The 15,177-nt window shown below is 51.1% G+C and overlaps 1 protein-coding gene across 1 annotated transcript; it reads right to left on the reverse strand.

The window, feature by feature from the left end:
* Window positions 1-7,401: 7,401 nt before the first annotated feature.
* On the reverse strand, window positions 7,402-8,295 carry RNF186 (ring finger protein 186). Its single transcript, XM_026517176.4, has one exon. The coding sequence runs from the start codon at window positions 8,231-8,233 to the stop codon at window positions 7,661-7,663; it is 573 nt and encodes a 190-aa protein (XP_026372961.3). The 5' UTR covers window positions 8,234-8,295; the 3' UTR covers window positions 7,402-7,660.
* Window positions 8,296-15,177: the final 6,882 nt, after the last annotated feature.

The raw sequence follows: 15,177 nt of genomic DNA on the forward strand, positions 1-15,177 counted from the left end.
CCATGCTCACCTCCAGTGCACACATCTTTTTCATGCTCACGGCCACAGCCTTCTCCCTGGGGTCTGCCAACAAGGGTCCACTGTTGCCATTTCAGAGTTTCAGGGCTGCTAGGAGCTCTGAGCGCTCCCACACCAAGTCCTCCCTGTCCATGAGTGGACCTCCGCCACCTGGCATATGGGACCCCATCAGGCCCGCCTTCCTCCCCCTGACCAATCCCTAGCTCAGAAAGGTCTGCTTTCTGCCCCTGACTATGCTGTGTACTGGCCAGCTTCCTGTGGCCTGCAGTGGTCTCGTTCAGCCCATTCTTTCTGGCTATTCAAATCAAATCCTTGGTTCAAGGCCCAGCCAGTTCCTGTAACCTTCCTGAGGCTTGCCTTGGCTGCCCCGACCCCGTTCCTCAGGTCTGCCGTAGGAATTCACATATGCCAAGTCCTGCCCCAGACACTCCTCCGTTTAACCGAGATCGCAGGCCTCACCAGGCACCAGATCTTCCACTGGGGAAGGGAGAAGGAGGTATCAGAATTCTCTGGGTAGTGAGCTTATTTAAAGAGAGATATGAGAGTATATGACAGGGGTCTCACGGACAGGCAGGAGAGGAATGGCAAAGAGCAAGGACCCACCAAGACGGGCGGTTGGGGAAATCAGGGCAGGAGGCTTCTCCCTGCCTCTCTCTGCGAGCTTCAGCTCCATGAGTCATTTGCACCCAGCTGCCCACCTTTGACATGTACCTGACTCCATATCGGCTCCTTAACTTTCACTGCACGTGACCTTATCCCTCAAGCATGCGCGAATGAGTCAGGGTTCCCTTGGGTTACAAGAGAAACAACCCAGTCAAAATGCTGTAAGCAAAGAAAGGGCATTTACTGACTTACGTAACTACTGAAAACTCCAGAGGAACATCAGGTTTTAGGCATGCCCAATCCGGGTACCCAAATAATATGATCAGGAACTTCTCTCTATTAGAGAGAAAGCTGGGCTCAGCTTCCCTCTGGGTTGACTTTACCAGTAGAAAAATCTTTCCCTTGGGAGTGGCAAGACTGCCACCGGAAAGTCCAGCCAAACATTCTACCAGCTTAGAAAACACTCCCTCCAGGTAGCTCCAGCAAGCTTCCTGGGTAAAGCTTAGCAAGCAAGCAAGATTCCTGGGTAAAGCTGTCACTGGCTTAGCCTTGAACCAGACACTGTGGCCAGGGCACACGATGCTGTGATTGGCAGGTTTGGGACACAAACTCTACCCTCAAAAGACCAATATGGTATTACCATGAGAACCCACCGGGACAGAGATTGGGTGGGGAAGAGGCCAGCTGCTCAAAGAGAACTCACATCAGGGTGGAAGGTCACCTCTCCTTAGCTGGGGTCACAGTGGGGGATTGGCACAGACACCTATGTTCTCTGTAGGGCCATCAACTACTGTCCATCAGCTCAGTGCCCCTCATTCTTCTGCAAACAGCAGAATGTTCCAGGTCCTCCTCCTTCGCACCCCAAGATTCTATTGGGGCTGCCAGTCACAGGCCTGCTAGCCACAGAGGAGGGCATGTGACCCAGGAGGACTCATCAGAGTCCTTCCTTGGGATTTATCATCATTTACCCAAGGAAGAAACTTAGTCTCTTTCTTTCTGGAGGTGAAGCCAGGAAGATGTCAGCAGGAGATGGTCAAGTTTCCAAGCTATTGGAAAAAGCTGGTCGGAGAGAACAAAACCCAAATGCAAAGAGAAAAGGAGGCAGATATGAGGAGAAACAGTCTGAATGGAGAAGGCCCGGCCCCAGCGTCATCCTTACCAAGGTTCACCAGGAAACTGACTGCCTTTGGCACCACTTGGTTAAACGAGCCTGTACACTCAACTTTTTGCCTAACTAGAGTAGTTAGTGTTTGGGTAATTGGCACATCCTCTGTGGTCTCTACAGGTGCTCCAGTTTGATGCTTACAATTCTGTGAGTGTGATGATTTCCCCTTTCCGTAGATGTGAGAACCGAGGTTCGGACAGTTTGAGATTAGGAACTCATTCATACAGCCAGCAAGTAGAGTCAGGACTCCCACTGGGCTGTCTCCAGAGTAACCCAAAGCTCTGCAAGCCTGGGGCGGACAGCTCAGCACGGGATTAGCCCTGGGCACCAGTTTCACACTGAGTCTGTCCTCCAGCTGCTTAGACTCCACGGCATTGTTATGTGGGGCTTAAATTGTTTTTAAACTGTGAAATATGTACAGACACTCCGGGGTGTGAGTCTTTAATGTGTGAAACAGGGATAATAATTCAGTAATTCTCAGGTGGCTGTTGCCAAGATTAAGGGTATTTAGGGAATGTGGATGATGAACGTAACTCCATCTCTAACATGTTGGGCACTTTTTGGGGGGAAGTCCCTGGGCTTCTCTAAGCCTCCTTTTCCCATCCATAAGTGGAAGAGGTAGGACGTAGTCTTAGAAGCCACTGGGACGTGACTTGAGCTGACGGTGCCACTTACGTGCCACAAGACTCTGGGCGAGTTACAGACTGAACTTGAAGCAGCCCAGCTGAGGGGCACCGTGCAAGGAAAGGCACAGAATCAGGGAGGTAGGGTTTCCTAGGGCTGTCCTAACAAGATGCCGCCAGCTGAGAGACTTAAACAACAGAAATTGTCCCTTGCATTTCTGGAGGCTGGAAGTCCAAGAATCTGGTGTTGGCGGGGTTGGTGCCTGCTGAGACATCTGGGGGAGAATCCCTTTCAAGGCTTTCTCCCAGCTTCTGGCGCTTTGCTGGCCACCTTTGGCATCCCTTGGCTTGTAGAAACATGGCCTCGGCCCGCCTTCATCCCCACATGGCGTTCTCCCCGTGTGTCTTCACCTTGTCTTCCCTCCATGCATGTCTCTCTCCATGTCCACACATCCCCTTTCTAGAAGAACACCAGTCATATTGGATTGGGGTCCATCCCAAGGACCTCATTTTACATTGATTATCTTTATGAAAACCCTATTTCCAAAAAAGGTCACATTCTGAGGTAGTGGGGGTTAGGGCTCCAACATATTTTCTTTTTGAGAGGGAGACAATTCAAGCACTATCAGGTGCTCGACATACAGTAGTTTTCCTTTCTCATCAAACTTCCTAATGGAATGAGATTAAATACCTGGCATAGAGCAGGTCCTCAATAAATGTTTGTTGAATAAATGCATGGATGGATCCTAGGTTCCAGAGTGTTCTGAATTCTTCAGAGAGTTCTCTAATGACCCAGGAAATATTCCCCCCCCACCTTTAAAAAGGTGATTTCAATATATTCAGACAAGAATATAAAGTTCCTAAGAACAGCCCCAGGCAGGTGCAAAAACTTGGATCTGATGTCTCTTTGAATGTGTTCTATGCTGTTCCTACAGCCTGAGAAATGGCAGGCAGGTCCCTCATTCCTGGAAACGCTTTCCTCTGCCACTAAGAATTCATTGCTTTAACAAAGGCTAAAAAACTTCCCGAAAAAAAGTTGAAAAGAGGTTCCAACAGTGAACGCGAGATGAGAAAGTGCCTGTGGGTCATGGGACGGGGGATTCCCACAACCCTGTGTCCCAAGACCCACTAAGTCAGGAAGCTGTAACCAAATGGAGGAACCCTATCTCTTGTTAATTCTTTGGGTGGGTGGGGGCACCCACATACCATGAACACTCATGATATGCCGGGAATGTTCCATCAGATACAGCTCAGTGACTCAAAGTCCAAACTCTGGAGGTGGACTTCTGCGGTGCACTCTTGGCTCCAGCGCTGCCTCACTGCGTGCCCTTGAGCCACTTACTTAACCTCTCTGTGCTTCAGCAGCCCTGTTGGTGATTTGGGGGATAATAATAATACCTACCTTATAGCATATGTGATAACGTATGAAACACGCTTTGCGTGGTGCATTCAGGTCACGTTTGCAATTATTTTATTAATTATTGTTGAAGATCTTGCTGATGCCGAGGGTGATAACAGAAGAGATGAAGTCTAGTGTCCAGGCTTTGGTAGACTTCCTTATCAATAAGATTAATAAATTAAGATGAGCCTGTCCTCATCATTCCTGTTAGAGCTTTCTAGAACTCAACCCATCTCTTTCTCCTTGTCTTCTCCCTCCCTTCTTTAACTCCTTGTGATCCCAAGGGCTCGGCCACGGGCTATTTCATCACGCCCCACCAAGCCCTGTGAGATATGCACTATAACCTCTACTTCATGCATAGGGAACCTGAGCCCCAGGCAGGCGAGGTGGCTTGTGAATGGGGATGCTAGAACCAAGCCAGCTAAGTCTAACTCCAAAGCCACAGAATAGGGAGCCGGTCTGATAAGGATGAAATGTGTCCTCTCCCTGCAATTCCTCTTCATCCTTAGGACCTAAGCGCCAAGTTCTCTACCAGATTGGTCTGAACGGTGCTCCCCCTCTGCACTGGCTTCACCCCACCATCAAGGCCAGCCCCCTGCCCACTATCACACTGAACAGGCCCCAAGAAGCCCGTTCACCCACGAGGGTCACTGATTGGTGGGAAAAAGTAGCCTGTTAGGGCCTGGGATTCTCATCCAGTCACTCTGTGAATCCTCGTGGGGCCTGGGAGGGCTGTGGCACCCTCCTCCGCTTTGTAGGTGAGCAAAGGGAGGCTCAGAGAGGTTCTGTAAGCTTCTACTGGGCACACACTGGATCACAGCTTAGCTTTGGGCTTAGGCCTGCCTCTCTGGTTGCTTCCACATGCATCCTTTCACAGAGCTGGCTGTGTCTCTGTTCTCTCCCCGCCCTCCAGGACAGCCCACACCAACAGTGGCCTCTAGTGCCCTCCACGCGCAGATGGCCAGGGGCCAGAAGGTTCTTGGGACTAGCTGGCTTCCAAGGGGGTGAAGACAGCAACGTCAGGACGTCTTCGCCCCGGGGAGATGGAGGGCCCACTGGTTGGGAGCCATGTGCCAATGCAGCTTCCTGCAGAGGAGGGTTGGGGCTGGGTAGTAAAAGTCTATATAGGGAAGCCATTCCATTTCTATAATTCTCTTTTCTTTTCTTTTTTTCCCTCTTTTTTGTAAAGATTTTATTTATTTATTTATTTAAAAGATTTTATTTATTTATTTGAGAGAGAGCGAGAGTGAGGGAACACAAGCAGTGAGGGGAGCAGCAGAGAGAGAGGGAGAAGCAGACTCCCCACTGAGAAGGGAGCCCAATGTGGGGCTAGATCCCAGGACCCTGGGAACATGACCTGAGCTGAAGGCAGATGCTTAACTGACTGAGCCACCCAGGTGCCCCTATTTATTTCTTTTTACAGAGAGAGAGAGTGCACAGGAGGAGGGGCAGAGGGAGAGACGGAGAGAGAGAGAATCTCGAGCAGACTCCATGCTTAGTGGGAAGGCGGCATGGGGCTGGATCTCACCACCCTGAGATCATGACCTGAGCTGAAATCAAGAGCTGGACCGCTTATGACTCAGCCACACAGGTGCCCCTTTTCTTTTTCTTTAGTGTAGACCATAGGTTCTGGAATTCTGTGGCCTCTATGGGTACCTGACCACTGGAAGTCAGAGCCTCCCGAGGTTAGTTCCCTGTTCTCTCTTGCAAGCCCACCGGCGGCAACCAGCTTCCTGGTCATTTTGGAACAGCACGCAAAGGAGGCAGCTTGATGGAACAGAAAGAGCTCTGGATTAATTCCTTGGGGAGCTCTGGAAGTGTTCGGCTGTGTGACCTTAGGCAGGTGAATTTACCTCTCTGATCCTCAGTCTCTTCATTGGCAAGATTATTTCTACTTCATAAGTCTGTTAGGAAGACTCAGCGAGAGACTTCATGTAAAGCAGTTAGCGTGGAGCTTGTCATGTCATAAGTACTCAGTAAATACGTGCCCGCCATTATGATGGTACAAATGGGGTTGTCATTGGCAACTAAAACCTGGGTGGAGGTTTTTTCCTTGGTGGAGGGCCCAAGAACTAGACGGAATGTGAGTGGAGGTGAGTGGGGAGAGAATGTTCTTTCCCTATCCTACTGGCAACTGTCCCAAGCGGCGCATGCCCGAGGCCAGCTCGGAAATGCTGAACGATTTCCATTGTTTGCTCATCCTGGGAAGACAGGGTGTTCTTCCAGCCCACCTGGCCTTGGCTTAAGAGCGGGCACAGGCATTTGTGCACACACTCACGCACACTCTCATCGTGAGGAGTAACAATAGCATGGGTAACCCAGAGTTGCCCTGGAAATACCTTTACAAGAAACGAAGGCAGGCACCCAGATTTCAAGAACAGCTATTTGCATACATCCTTCTGTTTTGAGTTTTCTCCGTGTGAGCTCGGAGGGGATGTGACTCTGGTCCCCTGCTCAGGGGCCCAGCAGTGCCCCAGTTCCTGGGCTTCGGGGTCTTAGGAATAATCCCACCCAATCAGCTCATTCCAGGGAAAATGAAACGCAGAGAGGCAAAGCATCTTGCTGGGCCACACATACCCATGGGGCCAGGATCATGCCTTTGGGCCCCAGCGGCTGACTTCTCTCATCACTCTCTGACAGAGGTACAATTTCCATGAATGAGTGCCCAACCTGCACCTGTCATCCTCCCAGGAGGCCAGGCGGGGCGGGGAAAGGACAACAGATTGAGCCCAGGTAGCCCCTCTGAGGTTTCAAGTCTGCTTCCCAATTATGAGGCCTTTGGAGGGAAACAAGGTGTCATCTCCCAACCTCCACTCCCCTGCACCCCAAAGTCCCCCCTCTGGCTGAGACCCAATCCTGGCAACCATGGAAAGTCATTCCCTCCAGCAGAAGCATTTCAGACAACTGTGACTGTCAGGGCAAGGCAGGAGATGGGTTATTGTCAAGAACCGTTGGATTTATGGGGCCTCTTATCTTTATGACAAAAGCTCAGATGGCAATTGAAATGCAATCATACAGGAAAAGCAACACCCGTAGAGAGCTGGTTCTGTAGTGGGACCGCACATCCGATGGGCACTGGGACCTGCTGTTGGGTGGGGGCGGGGCGGGAGTCCTTGTAACCCTGAGATTCTCTGTGAAGCCAGAGCCCAATGACATGGGGCTGGGCAATCTGGTGGGGGTGCTGGGAGCATTTCCCAGACTCCCCTACATCCTCTCCACCCCTCCCCAACTATGCTGACTCAATGTGGGACCCCCGGCAGCCTCAGAACCGCTCCTTCACACAAATTCTCTCCCTATAACCCTGGGGGTGACTCAGGCGACAGCCAAACCACCAGGACCTTTGTCGAGGTGGACGAGCATGAGGCGGGCCGCACAGGACTTGCCACGGGCTCTGACTTCCCAGGAGGAAAAATGTGTCACAGCCACAGATCTGAACAGACTGCCCCAAACACAAAAGACCAAACCAAAACAAAGCGAGAGAATAAAACCAGCTCCATAAATTGCAGAAAGGGCGCCTTGGTTCTATTTGCTCTGCAATAAGTTCATCAACGTATATAAAGAAAAGCCAGGAGCATTAGAGTAAGAGGAATAGGAAGCCCCTTGTGACGTCCAAGTAATCTGTCCGCTGTCCCCGACCCCGCGCGGTTTAGACGTGCTGCGCCCTGGGCAGACGTAAGTCTATCATCCGGGTACCTAGTTCTTGACCCAGCACAGCCACCCGGCTGTGGCTTGCAAGTCCCGCTGGCATGTAATCCCCCAGGGCAACCAGCCTTCGTTCAGAGCCCCTTCACCTGTTCACTGTCAGCCTAATGGGGCCCAACAGGCAGCAGGTGCCGTCCACTCGGAGCGCACTCAGGCAATGGAAGAGATCTCGCTGTGTTTCCGTCCTCTGCAGAAAAGAGTCCTGGGGGAGGGCCAGCAGCTGCCCTGGCTGCCAGGATGACAGCAGAAGAGGGAGGACATTAACAGGGCCAAGGTGATAATGAAGGCGAGTGCCCACCGGATGATGCCCAGGTGGATGAAGGGCAGGATGAGGAAGACGAGCAAGACCAGGAGGAGCAATTGCGCGGCCAGGTGCCGGGCCGCCACGCGGTTGGCTTCTGCCACGTCCTGCCCATCCTCTCCCACCAAGCCGGGGTGCCCTGCCGCCGAGGTGGCCGAATCTGCCAGTCCCTGAGGACAGAGCCGCACCTCTGGGCATGGCCGGCCCAGCCACCCCACCACGGCCTCGTGGTCACGCAGGCTGCAGATGAGGCCCCCGGGGACAGAGGTGGCCTGGCGGCACAGCGGGCAGGTGATGGACCAGGTGTTGTCCTGTACGTACAGCAGGAGCTTGAGGCAGACGGCACAGAAGGAGTGCTGGCAGCCCAGCAGCTTGGCAGGCCGGGTACAGCTGTAGGGCTCCCGGCACACCAAGCACTCCATGTCGCCCTCTGCCGAGCCGCAGTGCCCGCCAGCAGGGCCCGCGACCTTGGGGGTGGTGGCGGTGGCTGTGGTGGCGGTGGCTCTTGCGGAGGTGGGCTGGGGCTGCTCCGGGGCTGGCTGCTGCGGGACCTCGGCGCAGGCCATTCTGGGCACGGAGTCAGCGGGACGTGGCAGGTCAGGGCCTGGATGTGGACAAGGGGTGTCCGCCAGCGCCACCGGGACCTGGATGCAGTCTGGCCTCAGGCCGGGCGTCTCAGCCGCCCTCTCCTCCTCGTCAGGCGCCTGGTGACAGTGACCGTCTAGCATCCCTCTCCTGGGGGTGCTCGGCTTGGTTCTTGGCTTATGTCTTCTCTCGAGTTATTATTATTTCTTTTCTCGAAACCTAGGGTTAATCAGTAACTCGCGAACCTGGAGACCTGGAGTTGCCCGATAGGAAGGCCGAAGGGGGCAGGGCCCGCGCTGTGAGTCAGGACTTTCCTCTTGGGACCATGTCCCTCAGGAGCACCAGCAAGATGGGGGCTGATGAGCTTTGAGATGCATTAGGATCCCCACCCCCCGCCCCTGGAGCCTTTAAAAATGCAGATCCCTAGGCCCCAAACTCAAAGACGGTGATCTGCCGGCAGGTCTGGATGGGATCTAAGAATCTCTGGGCACAGTGAACAGACATCTCATCATGATGCTGAGGCCGGTGGCCGGGGGAACCCACTTGGAGAAACCCCACCCTAGCCAGGTTTCAGACAAAACTCTCCAGATGTCAAGATGGGTGGGAAACGGTTTTGCGCTTTGAGCACATATGCCAACAGGTGGCCTTGTGAAAAAGAGAGAAATGAAGGGAAAGAAAACTCTGGGTGGCGGGCTGTAGGGTGAGGGGAAGAAAGCCCAGGCCAACACGGAAAAACCCAAACCCAAACTGCTCGCGGGTCTTCAGTGCACCTGCTACTATAGCCAGTTCCTTTTTCGTCCCGGCAGCTGGATGGACAGCGACAGATTCACGAGCGTCACACTCGGGGCCCACTTTGCCTCCAAATGCCTAACTATAGGTGCCATTTGTTGTACGCTAGGCACATACATCTTCGGGGTTGTAATAGCCGCTGCCCTTTATTTGGGATTACTTTGAGCCAAGCCCCGTGCCAGGGACCCTCCTCTGCCGTCTCCTGGGGTCCCGGCACAGCCTGCAAGGGAGGCACTGTGAGGCCCAGGAGCAAAGACAGGGTGTGGTCCAGGCAGGCCAGCTGGCAGCCTCCCAAGTGGACTTCCATGGGGCCAGGGCCCTGTGGAATCTACCAGGACCCAAGGTCAGGTTCCCAGGAACTCAATCTCGCCAGCTCACACGGCCTCCCGGCAGCCGGCTCCACCTACCAGGACTCAGGTGGGATGGACGGACGTAAGCAGCGTGTAGTTAAGAAAATGTAATTCCCCCTACTTTGCCCTGAACATCAGAGGGTGGGGTGGCACAATCCACTCCCTCACGTAGGCTGCATCGACTCCAGGAGGACCTGCCTGATGGTCCTTCACTGCTCATGTCACCTGCTGAGGTCCACACAGAGTCTAGCTCTTTTGATTCAACTCTTCCCTCCACCCCAAGGGGCAGGCCCTGCACTCCTGCTTCACCCTGCCCCACTGCCACACCCCAGGCTTCTGTCTCCAAAATCCAATCCCCAAATTCGACTTCTGCCAAGGTATTTCTTCTTGGCCTTCAGCTTGACAATTGGTTGTTTCTTTCCACTAATGTTTTCCCCCAGATCAAGCTGAAGGGGGCCCTGGATCTGACGCTGGGTGTCTTGTTGTAACCCCATGCCCGGCATCCATTTTCCCTTCTCCAGGGGCCTGTTTTTCTTTGAGGCAACCCCTGCGGACCACTGTCATTCTGTATGGTTCCCACTCTGCGGAAGGGGGAAGGGGATGTGATTCCGGGCAGACCGATCAGTGTATTCCATCCTATTGGCTGCAGGTGATTTCAGACACCGGCATGCGATCTTAACCCAAGCCAATGAGATTCACCTCCGGAACTTCTGTTGAGAAGCTTCTCTTACTGCTAGGTCTCCAAACTGGAGGATGGAACCCTGGGGCCGCTAAGAACACAGGGTGCAGAGAACCTGCCTGAGAGTAAGGCCAGCACAAAAGAAAGACGAGAAGAGAATCAGAAACCCTGATGACAATTGTTTGAATGCCTGGATCCAGCCATACCTGCTGCATAAAGATAGTGCTCTATCTTTGGATTTTTTAAGTTATATTAACCTATAAAATCCACCCCTATTTTTATTCTTCAACCAGCTCAAGTAGGATTTCTGTCCCTTGCGTGAGAAAGACTTCTGAGTAACATAGCAACAGATGAAGAAAAGAAGCCTTTACTTGCTGTCTGACCCAGGGTCAAGCGTCGTAAGACAATCAGCCTGTACGTGGCCAAGAGTGAACTAATGCCTGTGTGTTTCTAAGCTCAAAGGGACTCTGTCTTTTCGCTGCTTTGACTCACGTCGTATACTACTCCTTTGTGTTTGCTAGACCCTAGGAAGGGTCAGGGATGGAGGAGGAAAAATTTGTTGAGCTGCATTATTTATAATGAGAAATAGAAAATCGGGTGGACAACACAATGATGTCAGTGTGGCTAGTGCCCCCCCACCCTGGCTAGCCAGCTCTACAGAAAGCCAGATAATCAAGAAGGTCCCTGGGTGACCTTGATATCAGACCAAGGGAAGCTATTTACGGGTAGTGTCTAAAGAAGAACCTTTTTTTTTTTTTAAGATTTTATTTATTTATTTGACAGAGAGAGAGACACCCAGTGAGAGAGGGAACACAAGCAGGGGGAGTGGGAGAGGAAGAAGCAGGCTTCCAGCGGAGGAGCCTGATGTGGGGCTCGATCCCACAACGCCGGGATCACGCCCTGAGCCGAAGGCAGATGCCTAACGACTGAGCCACCCAGGCGCCCCTACAGAAGAACCTTTTGATACCAATGGGCAACCGCCTTTAAGAAAGTATATTAGGGGACACCTGGGTGGCTCAGTTGGTTAAGCGTCTGCCTTTGGCTCAGGTCGTGATCCCAGAGTCCTGGGATCGAGCCCCATGTGGGGCTCCCTTGCTCAGTGGACAGCCTGCTTCTTCCTCTGCCCCTCACCCCACTCGTGCTCTCTCTCTTGCTTGCTCTCTCTCAAATAAATCAATAAATAATGTTAAAAAGAAGAAAATATATTGGTTACAACAGCCCAAATATTACAGGAAAGTAGAAAGTAGAAGAGGAAAGCTCCTTTGACTCTCGCCCCTGAGAATGACAGCTTTTAACAGCACATTCTGTCATGGTTCCTGCACCCTACCATTGCAGCTTGGGAGACACTTTTTTTTCTTTTCTTTTTAGTAGGCCAACACAGGGCTTGAACTCATGACCCTGAGATCAAGATCTGGGCTGAGATCAAGAGTCGGACGCTTAACCCACCGAGCCACCTGGGCGCCCCAACCCTTTGTTTCTTAAAGGTGTTTTGGCTTATCTATCATCTGCACTGGCTTTAAGTTGGACATCCAGGGCTTGTCTCTTTACTAGCTGTGTGACCTTAGGCAAGTCATTTCAACTTCATCGGGGCTCCAATTTTAAGTTGATCAACTGGAGACATTAACATTGTAGGAAATTGTGGGAGACTACTTAAGGCCCCCACCTCCATCCAACTCTGCTCAGGGAAGACTCAGTAATGTATACACCTTGCTTTGTAACCGACCTCGACCTCCGTGTCATTGATCTCGCCCAGGGACATGGAGATAAGGCACTCGGGTGATCTGTTCAGCCAGTGGTTCGCAAGGAGGAGTGAATGTGTGCAGGGACCTGGAGCGTAGCCTGAAGCCGCGCTGTCTCAGGGCAAGTACAAAGTGTCCCTAGAGACTTAACGTGAGAATTCATCTAGGATTCTCATTCTGCTCCGTGTTATGTTTGTGCTTGCTGTAATACGAGAATTTGAAAGCTTCGAGTCCTTCCAACTCTTCAAAGAAAATATGTTTGTTTTTTTTAATTGCTGTACAAATATGAACTCATTTGTTCTTTGTGAAACTTCTTTTTTTTTTTTCCTTTGAAGTGCAGTTTCTTGCATCTGGTGACTTCATACAACCCCGGGGCTCTAGGGAGTGTGAGCGGTATGGCCTCAAGGGAGGTTAGGCTTTCACAGCCCACTGCGAGTGGGGAAGCCAGAGCCAGTTCTCCCAATGGACCACCTGGGCTCGCCATGCTGGTCACCACGGACCCATGCCCTACAAAAACACTGCTGATCTGAGCTTTAGGCCCTGTCTCAAGTTCACTGGGGAAGGAGTGAGAAAACAGCCATGTCATGAGGTCAAACTGCCTGATCCATGCCTGGCCTCTGATCTTGGCCAACCCACTCTCACTCTGCATTCCAGCGGCCACAGAGGGCTGTGCCCCAGCCAGACGCCCCATCGTCCCTGTTCCTCTCTGCCCTGAGCTGACTCAGCTCACACCCTTATTCCCGGATTCCTGCCTCTGTGCTCATCAGGACCCCGCCGCCTACACCCCCACCTCACTCAGAGCATCTGTGGGTCTGAGGATGGGCTGCTGGGGGAGACAGAGGAGTGGCATTTGGAACAAAGTGACAGTATGAGGATAAGGAAGATCAAGTACGGAGGAGAGGGAGAGATGAAGCAAGAGAGACAGCATGTGCCTTGGGCACCAACTGCAGGAAGTTCGAAACTGTGCTTTGCTTTCTTTTCCTGTTTTTTAAAAAAATAATTATGTAAAAAAAATCGTGTTTATTTATAGACAATGAAATTGCTGATGACCAAAAAGAAAAAGAATATCAGTAATCAGCAGTCTCGCAGCCCACAGAGAACCCGTTTTAATTTTGAGATCTCCTTGCAGACTTCTTTTGTTGCATACTTAACACGAAAAAAATGTTTGCCCGTTACAATGGGACGCTGCTATTTATATTTTGATAATCTGTATTTTTACCTACTAGTTTATCGTACGTTTCTTTCCATATTAATACACCTACTTCAAATCATTTGTTAAGGTGGTAGGGTGTTCTGTCACACGAATACATCATATTGTCGTGAATTCAGTTCCCATGAGGACCATGTCTAGGCTTTTCCATTTTCCAACACTACAAGCAGTCCTGGGATGTGCGTCCCCGGACATGCGTTTTTCATATCTGGCCCTTTCAAAGTTTTGATGTGCACATTATCTCTCTAGCTGCCATTTCGGCTGGGGAGCGTGCGGTGGTTCAGATCCCAAACCTGGATCTAGACCGAGTCGTTGATGACTTTGCTTTAAGCCACAAAGGTTACAACTGTCAGCCGGTGAGCAGATGAAGCCACTTTTGACCAACTCAGAATCATCACTGCGCGTCTCTCCCCGAGATTTCAGAAATCAGGTAGTGATCCCCTAAGGCCACATTTTCTTTGAATTCACAGGGATGCTAGGCTCTGGACCCATTTCCCGCTGCCACCTCCAAACTTACTTTCTTGCCCCTCCTACCTCTTATCTCTTTGGCTAGCTCTAGTTCAGACTTCAACTTGGGATTCTTCCTTGATCCCCTCTGTCTACCTCCAGAGATCTAGTCCCGAGACCCCATCCCCCTCAGTGCTCCCTCCGCTCCGTGGAGCTGAGCCATGGGCAAAGGGAACCCCACCTTTGCACCTGGCCCAGGCCCCGAGGGGAGCACACCTTTCCCCTCATGGTGGGGATGGAGCATCTCGTGGGTTCTGAGAGGTCCTTGTCTTCGTCTTCTGTAACCTCTTTCCTGTGTCCTCCAGTTGTGTGGACTAAGAATGTGAGCCCTGGAAAAGAGGGATTTGAGGAAGAGGTGTTCTTATTACATCACCAGAGTAGCAGAGCACCGGAAGCCTGGTCCCCATCAGACGTCATGGCCTTAGACCATATCAGTTGGCCAACTCTATTAAATGCCTGGTGGAGAGAGGTTTTACTTGGAGTTTAGCTCACCCATTCTTCCAGATCTTAATTTCTCAAACTGTGTCCATGCATCTCTAGCTTTCTGTGAGCTTCTTAAAAGGTCCTCCTGAAAAAATGGGGGTGGGTGGAGAGGAGCGTTCCAGAGACAAACATGGGAAAGAATGTATCCTTCACCTGAGCTTGGGAGATTCACATGGATGCTGGAGTGTTAAAAGCTCTTGGAAATCCCATTGTTAGAAAACCTACTTGATTATGTTTAATCCTGATTTTATCTTGACCTTCTCTGCCTGTGGAACCCATTTCCCACAGAATACTTTCGAATGCCACATGAAACTCTGGGGTACCGAGAAACAGTTTGGGAAGTGCCGTGGGATCAAGCTAAATGATCAGAAAGTTGCATTTGCCTCCATGTTTTTGAAAGGCTCTCACTGAGTTGTATTTGGGACTATTTTGTTGGCTTTTTTTTCAAAGGGCACTCTAACAAGTAGGCTTATAAAATCCATTACTGCATGTACTTTCAGGGACGTGGCTAGGGACACCTGTGCATGACACTACTCAGTATCACCTCTACACACACACACACACACACACACGCACACGTGAAATTTTTCCTTTTGGGCTAAGTGCTGGAAAAAGCTTTGTTTCCTCTGAGGGCAGATTGTGTCTGTCCACACTGCTTAGATATTCCGAACTACATATTGTAGCTTCCCACTTTTGCTTTGGCCACCAGGAAGCTCAACCATAGCCATTGTGAAATATCCCATTTAGCATTTGGTGCTGCAGTCCATCCCCATCCCCTTAGTGTACAGTTCCTATTCTAGTTTATGGTTTACTGAGTCTTGCGGTCTGATGCTCCATTTTTGGATTTATATTTCATTTGTATATATTTTTTGTAAATAATTCCAAAATGTTTGTATGAAGAGATGTAGAAAAAAAGAAGAAAAGACATGAAGATAGAATAATTGAAGAAAAATTGGTAAATACAGTGGGGAGGGTGTGTGTGTGTCACGTGGCATTCTTTGCTTGAAATGAAGCCTCAGGGCTC

The sequence above is a fragment of the Ursus arctos genome, unplaced genomic scaffold (assembly GCF_023065955.2).
Source record: "Ursus arctos isolate Adak ecotype North America unplaced genomic scaffold, UrsArc2.0 scaffold_32, whole genome shotgun sequence".
Taxonomy (NCBI): Eukaryota; Metazoa; Chordata; class Mammalia; order Carnivora; family Ursidae; genus Ursus; species Ursus arctos.